Source organism: Asparagus officinalis, chromosome 5 (genome assembly GCF_001876935.1).
Source record: "Asparagus officinalis chromosome 5, Aspof.V1, whole genome shotgun sequence".
NCBI classification, from domain to species: Eukaryota; Viridiplantae; Streptophyta; class Magnoliopsida; order Asparagales; family Asparagaceae; genus Asparagus; species Asparagus officinalis.
In genome coordinates this window covers 120,711,224-120,724,615 of record NC_033798.1, presented here as the reverse complement: position 1 = coordinate 120,724,615, position 13,392 = coordinate 120,711,224, and the positions used below count along the sequence as shown (strand labels likewise).

At 36.4% G+C, this 13,392-nt stretch overlaps 1 protein-coding gene and 1 pseudogene across 1 annotated transcript; both read left to right on the top strand.

Annotated features, from left to right (window-relative positions):
- Positions 2,460-2,992, top strand: LOC109843534 (VQ motif-containing protein 25-like). Its single transcript, XM_020412470.1, has one exon. The coding sequence runs from the start codon at positions 2,485-2,487 to the stop codon at positions 2,929-2,931; it is 447 nt and encodes a 148-aa protein (XP_020268059.1). The 5' UTR covers positions 2,460-2,484; the 3' UTR covers positions 2,932-2,992.
- The window catches only part of LOC109840976, a 4,546-nt pseudogene continuing 1,554 nt past the window's right edge, over positions 10,401-13,392 (top strand).

The window sequence follows — 13,392 nt, the reverse complement described above, 5'->3', positions numbered from 1 at the left end:
GACGGCGACAGAGGAGGACAGGCAAAGGAGCTGTAGAGCTCGAAAATGGGGGCCATGGCGGCAGGAAGAAGAAGGAAATGGGGACGGCGATGGTGATTTTTTTTAAACTAGGGTTTAATTAATATTGCGCCGGTTAGAGGGATGATTAGGAGTAGTTATTGGGGATTTTGGATTTCGGGTTTCGGGTTCTACTTGGGGCTTGGGGGATTTTGGTTGTGGGTTTTGTTAATTAATAGTAATATGTTAAACTAACAGTCTTATTATGATTAGGAGTATCATCAATGAAGGTAATGGACCCCTTCGTCTTTAAGAAGACCCAATAACGACGGTATTAGGATCAAATCAATGAAGGGACTAGAAAACCGTTATCCTATCTCACATCATTCCTCTAATATTTGTAATCACTCGACGAAGGTTTTAAAACCCGTCGTTATTATATGCACATTAATGACGGTCAATTGGTCCCTTCACTAATTTTGGTCGTTAAATATCGGATTTCTTGTAGTGTGTATACCCCCAGTTCTAGCTTCTATCTTGCTAGTTCTAAACCCATCAAGGGTTTTTTACATGCACACTTGCTAGTTCTTTCTTCTACGTTAGTTCTAGCTTCTATTCCTCTAGTTCTAGCTTGTATACCCTCAGTTCTAGCTTCTATCTTGCTAGTTCTAAACCCAGCAAGGGTTTTTTACATGCACACTTGCTAGTTCTTTCTTCTACGTTAGTTCGATCCGGACGAGGACACGTACTCCTCGAACTTGGCTTGGTCGAACTCATACTCGACCTCCTCCTCGACCAGGATTGGAATCCGCGGCTGCGACGCATCGATCTCGGCGGCGAGATCGGTGGCTCCCACTGTGGTCGCCAGATTGTTCGCGGGGAAAACTGTAGCTTTCTTCATTAATGAGATAATTGTCATCTTGAGTTACAACTTTTTGAGTTTTTTACATGCACACTTGCTAGTTCTTTCTTCTACGTTAGTTCTAGCTTCTATTCCCCTAGTTCTAACTTCTATTCCCCCAGTTCTAGCTTCTATCTTGCTAGTTCTAAACCCAACAAGGGTTTTTTACATGCACACTTGCTAGTTCTTTCTTCTACGTTAGTTCTACCTTCTATTCCCCTAGTTCTAGCTTGTATACCCCCAGTTCTAGCTTCTATCTTGTTAGTTCTAGCTAGTTCTAGCTCTAATTCATCTTAGTTCTAAGCTATTGGGAACGGAGAAAAGCTCCTCCTACCTCTGACGAAGCCCACCGAGACACCCCGACGACTCCGGCAATCTCCTCCCACCTCCGGTAAGCCCGGACAGCGGCGAAAATCTCCGAACAACGAAGAACAAACCTGAACGGCGAGAAATTGCACTGCAGAAAACTATAGTTTTGTGCCGACTTTGCACGCACTTTCTGATCGCCTCCAATCTCCGTTTCCGTCGATTTCTTCTTTGGTGAGTAGCCCTACATGTTGCCTATCACCTCCAATTTGTATCATGCTCTAACTCATTCATTATCTCTCTCGGTAACATCCGAAACATCGCTCGACGGCAGCAGCGAGCAGAAAACACCAGCATCGTGCCGACTTCGCGTGTGTTTTACGGCCACCTCCGGTCTCCGTTTTCACTACCGTCTGCGCCGGTGTGTAGCCCTTTATATTGTCTATCACACGGTATCTTCCTTTCATTTGGGCTCATTTTTTACCTCTCGTTATATTGCTTCGAATATCGCTCGGCGGCACCATGGCAATTTCATTCATAGAGATACATTAATACATATTTTCGTTCTTTCTTTATTACGGTATTTCTCTTCATTCCTCTTCTACTCTACTTCTCCTTACCTTTTTTTTCTTTTTTTCTTTTTTTTTCTTTTCTTCTTCTAGCTAATAGATTAATGCTCTGTGCGTCTCGGCCAGGACGACGAGCTTGAGAAAGCTCTTAGTTTTAAAGAGAGGTGAGAGAGAGAGAGAGAGGAGATGAGAGAGAGAGAGAGAGAGAGGAGATGAGAGAGAGATGATATGAGTGCTGGGTCAGAGAGATTGAGGAGAGAGGATAATGATAGTTTGAGAATTTTAGCTTAGCTGGTATGTGATAATTGATAAAAAGGGGCTGCGGTACAAAGTGTCACACTTCAAAGGGCTGATCCACATGGAGAAAACTATGAGGGGCCTTGTCACATGAAGTTTCTGCTTTTGGGGCCTGGACACATTTTTCCCTTAAATAAATCAGGTAAGAAATTTGAACGTGTTAACGATAAATACCCGAGTCCACGCTTTGCGGGACGCCCTTAGCCGCGCTAGGGGTTTAATACCCAGTGTCCGTCCAATCCAAAAGATCACGGGGAAGTTCCCTCATCAAGCCAAATAAAATAAAATAAAATAAACCATGACGAAACAATGGAATTCAAAAACAAGAAACAATAGAAAATTCCCACTTTTACCCTCCCTCCCTCCTATTTAAAACCTCATTCTCCCATCCCCCAAACCCTAACCCTAATACTCATGAAGAGCAACACGAACGCCAAAGCCTATGAAATGAGTCCTCCAAAGCCAACCGCACTGAGCATGAGCGAGGACTCCCGCTCGATATCGAAGCCGAACCCAAAGATACGAATAGTTCACATAATTGAGCCGGAGATCATCAAGACCGATGCGGCAAGTTTCAAGGAGCTCGTTCAGAGGCTCACTGGAATACCGACAAAGGGAGGAGCACTGAAGAACAAGGCAAGACAAATGATTAAAAAGGAATGGGAAGAGGAGGAGGAGGAGGAGGAGAGAGCAGAGTGGAGGCTTGATGAGAGTTTGGGTGGCAGCGATAATAATAATTATATGGGTGGATTAGGGGACGTGGATGGCTTCTTTCAAGGCTTTGATGATTTTCCCTCGATGCTTTACTTGAGTTCTTCATCTCGTACGGATCATGTGATTGGAGGGGCACAAGTTATGTGAGAGGTGAATTAAGGTTTGGAATTCTTTGATTAATTGGGTTAGTATTCTGTTTAGGGCTAGTTTTTGATTATTTGGTGATTCTTTTTTCCAGCTAGTTTGTTCTATTTTTTCCCCCTCCCTCCGTATCTTTTTGTTGCAAGTATTGAGAGGGACCGATGCTAATCAATTTGGTTTTGTTGGAGATTGCAAGTGGCTTTTTTGTCTGATTTCTTTCCTCGATCCCTTTCTTCTTAGAAATGAGCTAGGTTTGCGACAATTTGTGGGTATTATTCTCGAGTTGTATTAATTATTTTCCCAATTAGTTATCATTTTCTAGCTTAGTGTTAAAGATATGAGAATGTCTTTGTTCAAAATTATGAATTTTGTTAACTTTCTTGGTTGTTTCCCAGTTCAAAGCACGAGATCCTACCTTAGTTTCTGAGATTGCGAGATCAGAAGGTTTTTGACCATATGTCCTTTTCTTTTAAACAAATAAACATTATAAGGTTGCTTGTTGCCCTTTCTTCTCAACAAACAAAATAATCACTAATTAATTTGAGAGCTCCATTTGGCCACCATTCTTTCACTAGGTATTATTTTTCTTTAACATAAGTAACTATATTTAAAACTACTAGTATAATGCACGTGCTTTGCACGTGGATATTTTGTTGTATTTAATATTATATTATTTAATAAATTATATATAACCATTAAAAATTATTTTATTGCACTATGATTAAATTTTTTTAACTTATACTAATATTAGTACTTATAATATTATTAACATACATTTAATAGTTATTTAATTTTTTTTATTATACTATTAAACAATTATTTAGGAGTATAATTATTAAATAATAATATAATCATTAGTTTAAGTAACACTATTGATATAATTAAACCATTTAAATTATTAAATATTTATGTCATGTACATATTTTATTACAATATCTATTAAATAATGGAAATAATTTTTAATATTATATGACATTATGTTATAAAGAATATTACATTGTTTAATAATTAAGAGCTTTGCTACGGGGACCCAAAATATGGGACCAATAAAAGGGACAAGTGAGGTGTCCCCTTCTTATTGGATAATTAGTTAGCCATCATTAATGATGGCCAAGTCATTATCCAATAGGAATGGGACACCTCACTTGTCCCCTTTATTGGTCCCATATTTAATTTTTATGTCTAAGACGATATTATAATATCGTAAAGGGTAATAATCGTTATAATATAAAAAATCCTATTTATAATATTATTAATAATTATAATTATGTACAATATTTTATTAAATAAATAATTTTACTATTTCATTACAATTAATAATTATTTTATATTAAATTATAATATATTTATTAATTTTGTTATCATTATAAATTATTAGAATATTCTAGCGAGTGGCCAAATATTTTGAAGAAAAGAAGAGAAAAATATATGTCTCATAAATTTAAAGGATCCAAATTTTTTATATACATTAATTTTCTAAAATAAAAGTATTTTTAACTTATAAAATCCAAAATTGTATTACTAAGATGATATTAATTATCGAACAATGTAATATTATTTACAACATAAATAAATAACCCATATTTATACTATTATTAATAGTTATAATTATGTGCAATAATTTATTAAATGAATGGATTTTACTATTTTATATAATTAATAATTATTTATAATAAATTATCATATATTCATGAATTTTTTTATCATTATAAATTATTAATATATTCTAGTGAATAACCAAATAATTTGAGAAAATAAAAAGGTGCATAGTTAATGAGAGGTTATGGATCATTAGTTTTATAATTAATAGTATAATTTTGAGTTATAAAAAATTGAGGGGGTAAAAAAGGAAATCAAAAGTTTTGACATGGGTATTCTCTTTTATAAGTAGTATAGATATATAACGCCTAATCCTCGCCATCATTTTGGACTATTGATGCATCAGAAGGGCCTTGGAGAGATCTCTCTCTACCAATATCGTGCTATCTAATTTGAACTCATGACGGTTACCTGACCAAGATCAGACCCGAACTTGAGTTGTTTTTTCTTCTCTGCGACATCTATGTATCGAGCAATATGATTTGTATAATAATCACAGTGATCTAATTCTTGTAACTACGAGTAGATGAACCAAGGAAATGTAGTTTTATATTTAAACATACTAATCCAAGCCAGCTGGAATTTGTGCGCGGTCTCAATGAGAAAGTCAACCTTTTAGAATTGATTGTTAGGTAACCTAATAATAAAACTCCAGCAGCTTGGGATATTGCTATATTTCTCGGGCAAGCTTATTTGCTACTACATACTTATGTATTACATTTCGGTAATATTTAGTTTTCTTTTCATGGAGTCGCAAACCGGTTCCTTTCTTTCATTGTTTTTGTTGTGATAGCGCGTCAACAGCCACAAAAGTACAAGTTGTGAAAATACTATTTGCATAAAAGGTGTGTCTTTCTTTTTCTTTTTCTTTTTTAAGTAAAGAGTAGGGGAAAATGTGTGAAGGACCCAAAATCAGGAAGCTGATGTGGCCCAGCCCCAGCAACTTTATTCCTTACTCTTTAGCCCCAAAAGAGGTGAAAAAGTATGGTGCAGCCCCAAAAGCCCACTTTTATACATGTACTCTATGTATTTTTCAAAACCTACCAAAATGCCCTCATCTCTCACTCAGAAAACCTTCCCCTTAACCCATAGAGCCGGTGATCGCTGCCATCGCAATTAACGCGATTTGACGGCGAAAATGGAGGGAAAAAAGTGTAGGTTCCCTCCATTACTAGGCTAACTCATCACGGGTTATGTATTTTATGGTTTTATCTCTCACTCTCTCATTTATGATATTAGAGTTTTTATTCTTCAAATTTCTACAACCCCTAATGTCCTAAAAATCCTCTCAATTACTCCTCATAATTGTTCTCATAACTTTCAGCAACCCCCAATGACCGCAAAAGACTTGACTTGCATGGCGTCGTTAGGCGATAAGGCTATATTCTTGATGCTCAAATCTACAACAAGCTTTTTAGAATTGAAAGTTGATGTGTCTGATAGACTGAAAGTACCTCAAGATACTTTATCATTGATATATAAATCTGAGAGGCACCCGAACCTGAGTTTTTCAGTTGATAATGAAGATGATTTGAAGTGCATGTTGGAACACAATCGAAATATTGGTCGTACGAAGATTCACATGCAAGTTGTTGTTAATATAGAGGGTTCTACTTCTGGAAAAAATCAGAAAGTTCTTACTGAAATGTAAGTAATCAATAAACTATTTTTAAAACTATGCTTTGTGTGACGTAAGCTTTGTGATTTCAGCAAAATATTCTCGATGCAAAGCTGAGGGTCACAATCGTGCAACTTGCAATGAGCCAATTGGTGATTACGGTGGACTACTACTTACAATAATACTTTTGTTAGAGAAATATAGATCGTCCATAATTTTATAGTATATTGTGAAAGACTTTTATAATTTGTGAAGTTGTAAGACTCATATTATATATTCAAGCAATATCAGATGTAAGAATGTAAGAAGTTTTGTATAATGTACTTGTTTAGCTAAGTTATACTGTTTTTGCTTCTTGTTAAATATCTTGGTACTATAAAAATTTTCAATTGAATAACTTTGAGCTAATATTTCATTTGACTATGTTAACTATCAAAAGAAAATGTTGGTTTTCAACTGTACACGTTGACATTCAGATTCTTTAGCTAACTTTTAAGTGAAGATATTAACTTTTAGCTGAACAAATTAACTTTTGATTAAAAAAATTAACTACAAGTTGTACATATTAACTTTTATATGTATATGTTAACTTTTAGACAAACATGTTGGCTTTAACATGAATATGTTAACTTTCACTTGAAAATGTTAACTCTTAACTAAACATGTTAACCTTCTGATGTATATGTTAACTTTCAGCCAAACATGTCAACATGAGCATGTTAACTTTTACTTGAACATGTTAACTCTCAGATGAATATGTTAACTTTCTGCTATATGTTAACTTTCATTCTAACATATTAACTTTAACATGAACATGTTAACTTTCATTTAAAGACGATAACTCTCAGCTAAACATGTTAACTTTTAGATGTAAGAAAATAATAATATGCTGCTACAAAAATAATAATATGCTGCTACGAAAATGCTATTGTGTACTCAAGCAATATCAGCTGTAAAAATATAAGAAGTTTTGTGTAATGTACTTGTTTAGCTGAAGTATACTGTTTGTATTTTCTATAAAATATATTGGTGCTAAAACTACTTTCAGCTGGATAACTTTTAGCTAAACATGTTATCTTTTATTTGACTATGTTAACTTTGAGATGAACATGTTGGCTTTCAACTATACACGTTGACTTTCAAATTCTTTACTTTGAGATGAACATGTTGGCTTTCAACTATACACGTTGACTTTCAAATTCTTTAGACTTTCAAGTGAAGATGTTAACTTTCAGCTGAATATTTCAACTATACACGTTGACTTTCAAATTCTTTAGACTTTCAAGTGAAGATGTTAACTTTCAGCTGAATATATTAAATTTAAGCTGAAAATATTGACTTTAACCTGAACATGTTAACTTTCACGTGAGCATGTTAACTCTCATATGTATATGTTAACTTTCAAGTGTATATGTACTGGTGTATATGTTGATTTTTACATGAACATGTTAACTGTGAGCTGTATATGTTAACTTTCATCTGCATATGTTAACTTGAACATGTTATATTTCAGCTCTACACGCTAACTATCAACTGAATATGTTAACTTTCAACATAATATGTTAACTTTCACTATTACATGTCAGCTTTCTTTATACCATAATAACATGCAACTGAATATGTTAACTTGTCAAATGTGCATGTTAAGTATTGGCTTTTCCTGTTGACATTCAAGTGAACATGTAGCTTTTCATTTGAACCTGTTAAATATATGTTGTATCAAAACAAAACGTAAACATATGGTGACAAAAATACCAGAAATACAACAAGAACAATAAAGGTCAAGCTTGTTGCATTGTTTGTCATCCACATCAACTGTTTACACAACTAAATTAATATACATAATACAGACATGCACACAAATTTTGGTTCAATCAATCAATTTTTAGAACAACGTTCTCCCATCCTTATCTAATACCTCTACTTGATTCTTCTGTTCCCATCCTTCTACTTCTTCTATTCACATCCTTCTACTAGAAGTTCAGCTGTAAGCCTGGCACGTATGACATCAGATTCATCGTCGAGAGTAGTTACTTAAAGTGTATCAACACCACATATTATAGCCTTCATATATAAGGAAACGAAAATTCCATAACTAAAACTGTATGATATAAAGTAGCAAGCTAGTTAGATATATAATATTGGATAAATAAAAATATTAAATTTGTATAATACTAATATTCCAGACTGTTGCTTGCAAAGGACGGCTTCATATCTATACTTTATCTAAACATTTTGAGGATAATATGAAAAGGTTTTTTTTTGGTAAATGAAAGAACTTTTATTCATCCACCTTATATGAAATTATGTACACCTCACAAAAACTCAGTATTCAACTGAGAGCACATACAATTCAAAAATGGAGAGCACAAACAACCTTTTAAAACCGACAATGCCTACTAAGAAGGCTTGTTAAAAATGATGGTTGAGGCTTCAAATTTTATGACTTGGATCAAATGATCTGCACTATTAAACTTCTGAGTGAAGAGCCTTGCATTCCTCTCACGCCATATGCAGTATATTGAGGCTGTCAATACTAGTCTTTTGTGCTTGACTTGTAAAGCCTTTCCTCTCAAACTTGAAAACCAATTCCAAATCCGACACCAGCTACAAGACTTCCATTTGAATTTCATTCAGTCCATGACTGAGTTCCATATATAGGAGGAATATGTGCATTCAAAGAATAAATGGTCTCTAGTTTCAAAACTTGCACCTGAACATAGACAACACATGTTTGCATTGATTATTCCTCTCTTCAAGAGTCTATCCTGTGTGAGAAGTCTGTTATGTATCGCTAGCCAGCTGATGAAAGCATGCTTTGGCACATTAAGGCCACCCCAAACTGTTTTGTGCCATGGCACTGAGCATGACACAAGAGATAGCCTTTTATATAACACAGACAGTTTTGGCTTTGAGTTTATACAGTATGACATAATAAGGGATTTGACATTATCAGCTCCTCCTAAATCAGCCATCACCCTGTTTTTTTGTTCTAATTAACTGCTTCCACATCCAAGAGTCTCCTAATCTTGCTTCAATTTGCCAAGCATTGCTAACAACTAACAACAAATGATAATTGTTGACATACATTTCTTCAAAACGATTATACTTGATACTATTAAGATCATACTCTCAAATTAAGAAATTGGTTCTACACTACAATAACTAGTTTTTCACCGCCATTTTTTCATAAACAAAAACCATAAATCTCAATCTCATTTCAAACAAATAAACTGTTAACTTTCTTCCTTTTTCCCGCTCATATTTTTAGCTAACATCCAACACCATAATTTTACGAATTACTTATAACAAAAATTAATTAAATTCAAAATCACTCAGTTGATTGGGATATTACTTCTTCTTAGAAATGAGCACAGGCTCCATCGAGCGTCTCCTCTTGCGGCCTCAAACTTTCGGTCCCCTTTTCATGCTCAATAAGGTCACCGTTGCCTCGTTATTTTCCTCATCCTCGAAGGATGTCGGAGAAGAATAACCGGTGGGGGATACGAATGCGGAGGCGGATGATTTTGGCGCGTCCTCCTTCGCCAACCAAGCCGAGCGATGCCGGTGACGAACCCTTCCATTTAGGTGTTGTCTCCTTCACTCTTCCGGTCTTCCCCACATTAGGGTTATTGGCCATTTTACTTAAATTTTTATTATAATTTTTTCTGGATTTAATGGACGTTTGACTGAAACCTAGGGTTTTGAATTTGGGTTCTCAAGATTACTAAGCTTTGAGTGTGAGAAGAGAAAAGAGAGAGAGAGAGAGAGAGAGAGAGAGAGAGAGGGGCAGACAAATTTTGGGGGAATGGGTTAAGGGCGGTTTTGGGTTTTGTAAATAATTTCTCTCAGTGCTAAGTTGGAAAGGTAAATATGGGCTTAAACACAATTATTTCATGTATTAGAGGCTTCCTCACACAAAAAATAATACAGGGCTAGTCACAACCATTTTATTTTTTGGGGGCATTGACACATTTTCCCCTAAAGAGTATCATGTTTTTCCAACTATAAATATAACAATTAATAATCTACAATTACGACAAAACAAACAATTATGCCCTTAAATATATACAATTGTTACTTAATAACTTAAAAAAAGTATCAAAATAAGAGGGCACCAAAAAAAAATTATGTTGCAAGAAAACGAGGAAAGATGGAAGGTATAAATTTAGCAATTACCTGTAATAAAACTTCAAAAGGTCAAACATTAGACCATCCGAAACTGATGGTTGGCCTCATCTAAAAATGCCAAAAGTTAAAAATAGAGAAACTATATTGGAGGTTTGCTCCTCCCCTTCCTAAAAATTAAGAGGGGAGAAAAGGATTTCAGAAAAAATATCACATAAGCAGAAGAAAATCATAGAGAAAGAGCTAATTTCTTGAGAGAGAGAGAGAGAGAGAGAGAGAGCATAGAAATAGTTAGAAAACTGTTCGAGCGAAACTTCAATGTTGAATCATAGGCCGCAAGCCGAACTAGGCGACCGCGGAGCTGGGGCGCCGTTGGTGGCGATAGCCATCGACAAAGATAAAGGAAGCCAATGCGCATTAAAATGGGCAATTGAAAACGTTGTTGCCAAGGGCCAGACTATTACCTTAATCCATGTCAACAACAAGAGTGGTAGGATTTCGGCTTCTTGAAGAAAAAAAAAATTATTCAGATGACGATTTAAATTGCTTGTTTGCTTTTATCTAGGTCATCATGATCATCACGATGATGGTGGAGCTGGTTATAAAGCCGCAACGGATCCACATACGAAAGAATTGTTCCTTCCATTCCGTTGCTTCTGTACACGGAAAGATGTGAGTTTTACTAATAACCACAATTTGGATTTGGATTACAAACATATAAACTCAATACACTGGATTTTTGCAACTCACGTAAATTTTATCATGTTAATGCTTTTGAAACATTCACAAACTTCGTAGATACACTGCGAGGACGTGGTGCTCGAAGACTCTGACGTAGCAAAAGCCATCGTGGAGTTTGTTTCTCAAGCGGCAATTGAAAAGCTCGTCGTCGGAGCTCCCTCCAAAGGAGGATTTGTTAGGTGGCGATCTCTCAACTTACAACAAGATGATAGTTTTATACAGTCCGTAAATGTGATGATTTCTCATTGCACCACAGAGGACATTATCTTAACTAATAGAATAAATAAGGGTTAATTGTGGACAGAACCCATTAGTATCCCTGTTTTGATATTACTACCCCTCTATTTTTTTTACAGATAGACCCCTAGGTGAACTTTTTTGGACTCATTTACCCTCGGGGTTCAGTTGGGGGTCTATCTGCAAAAATAAAACTAGAGAGGTAGTCAGTTCAAAACAGTGATACTACAAGGGGTGTGTCTGCAATTAACCCTAGAATTAAGTAGAATTGGTTAAAGTAATTGAGGGTCTTTTTGCTCAGAAGATTCAAGACTTCAGATATACCTTCCAACATATCCAAAGGAGCTCCAGATTTCTGCACAGTTTGGGTTATCTCCAAAGGGAAAGTGCAGTCAGTGAGGAATGCAGTACGTGCAGCGCCCACAATCTCACCTCTTCGTGCCCAAATCCAAAGCCAAGCCAGCCTCAAACCTGCTGATATAACCAAGGATCGCTCATTAGGACATTCCAGAGGTTTGAAATCCGACCCAACACGACCCGCTTGTCAACTCTTTTACTTAACCTAACTGAATTCTCTCTACATTTTGAATCATCAGGAGCAGAGGAAGCGATGGACTTTAGGAGCATGCGTGATGAATCTATCAAGTAAGAAAGCATATACCCTTTTTTCAAAAAATGGATCAAAGACTACTGAGGATCCGGCCCTTTATGCAGGTCACCGTTCTCCAGAGGAGCCCGGGGATGTTCAAACATCAAGTCCTTTGCAGAGCTCTCCTTATCATCGGATGGCGGAGCTGATATATCATTTGTCAGCTCCTCCGGTATGAGCTCCGGCAGGCCGAGTATTGACCGACCGAGCATCGACCGACCGAGCATCGACCGAATGTACCCGCCAAGGCTCTCTAATGTATCCGATTCTCTCAATCATAGCTTCGAATCATCATCTCACACTCCACACCGTTCATCAGCAGACGCATACTCGATAGGGAATGACTATTCATATCAGAGCAACTCCTCTGGGACCGGGACATCCTGGTCATCACATGCCATGGTGAATGCTCAATAGGTTAACGGGTTTGAGTTTGGATATCACTAGATTCAAGCCTGATATATGATTCGAATGGTTTTCTACCTTGCAGGATGATGTTGAGGCAGAGATGAAGAGGCTGAAACTAGAACTGAAGCAAACAATGGACATGTACAGTGCTGCCTGCAAAGAAGCCCTCACTGCTAAACAAAAGGTTAGGAGGTCTGCTTCCATAGTCTTCAAACAGTTGTATTCTAAGCAGTTTTTTGGCTACAGGCACTGGAGCTACACCGATGGAAGATAGAGGAAGAGCAAAGGCTTGAAGAAGCTCGACATGCAGAAGAATCAGCATTAGCACTGGTAGAACGGGAGCGAGCAAAATGCAGGGCTGCCATTGAAAACGCCGAAGCTCAGCAGAGAATCGCAGAGTTAGAGGCACAAAAGAGATTAAACATAGAGATGCAAGCACTCAAAGAATCTGAAGAAAGGAAAGCAGAAATGGACGGTATGGGACATGATATTAGATACCGGAGATATACAATAGAGGAGATCGAGCAGGCTACCAATTTCTTCGCAGACGATCGCAAAATAGGAGAGGGAGGATACGGACCTGTATTCAAATGTTATCTCGATCACACTCCTGTCGCCATTAAGGTTCTTCGCCCTGATGCTGCACAAGGAAGATCACAATTTAATCAAGAGGTAGTAAAAAAACCCAAATAAATTAGAAAAAAAAATTAGGTAAATTTCACACACCATCCCTGACCTTTGGAGAAAACGTCCTCAGCCAAAACGTCCTGAGCTTATAAATTAGGGGGAAACAAACCCTCTGAACTTGTTCGCATGCTGCTTTTAAGTTGTAACGTACTTCGCACAGACAGGTTTTGGACAATTTAGTCCTTACGTACTTTTTAGTTTTACTAAGACAGCTTCCAGATTATAGTACGCAGAGAGTAAGAAGAGCAGTTTATGGCAATTTCCAATAATTCAGAGAGGTGACATATAATTTTGAAAGTTCAAAGTTTTTTCTTTAATTTATAAAGTAAAGGGGGGTTTTGGGCAGAACATCCCAAACTTTAGGGGCTTTATGAAATTCTTCAAAAAACTTAGGGTAAAT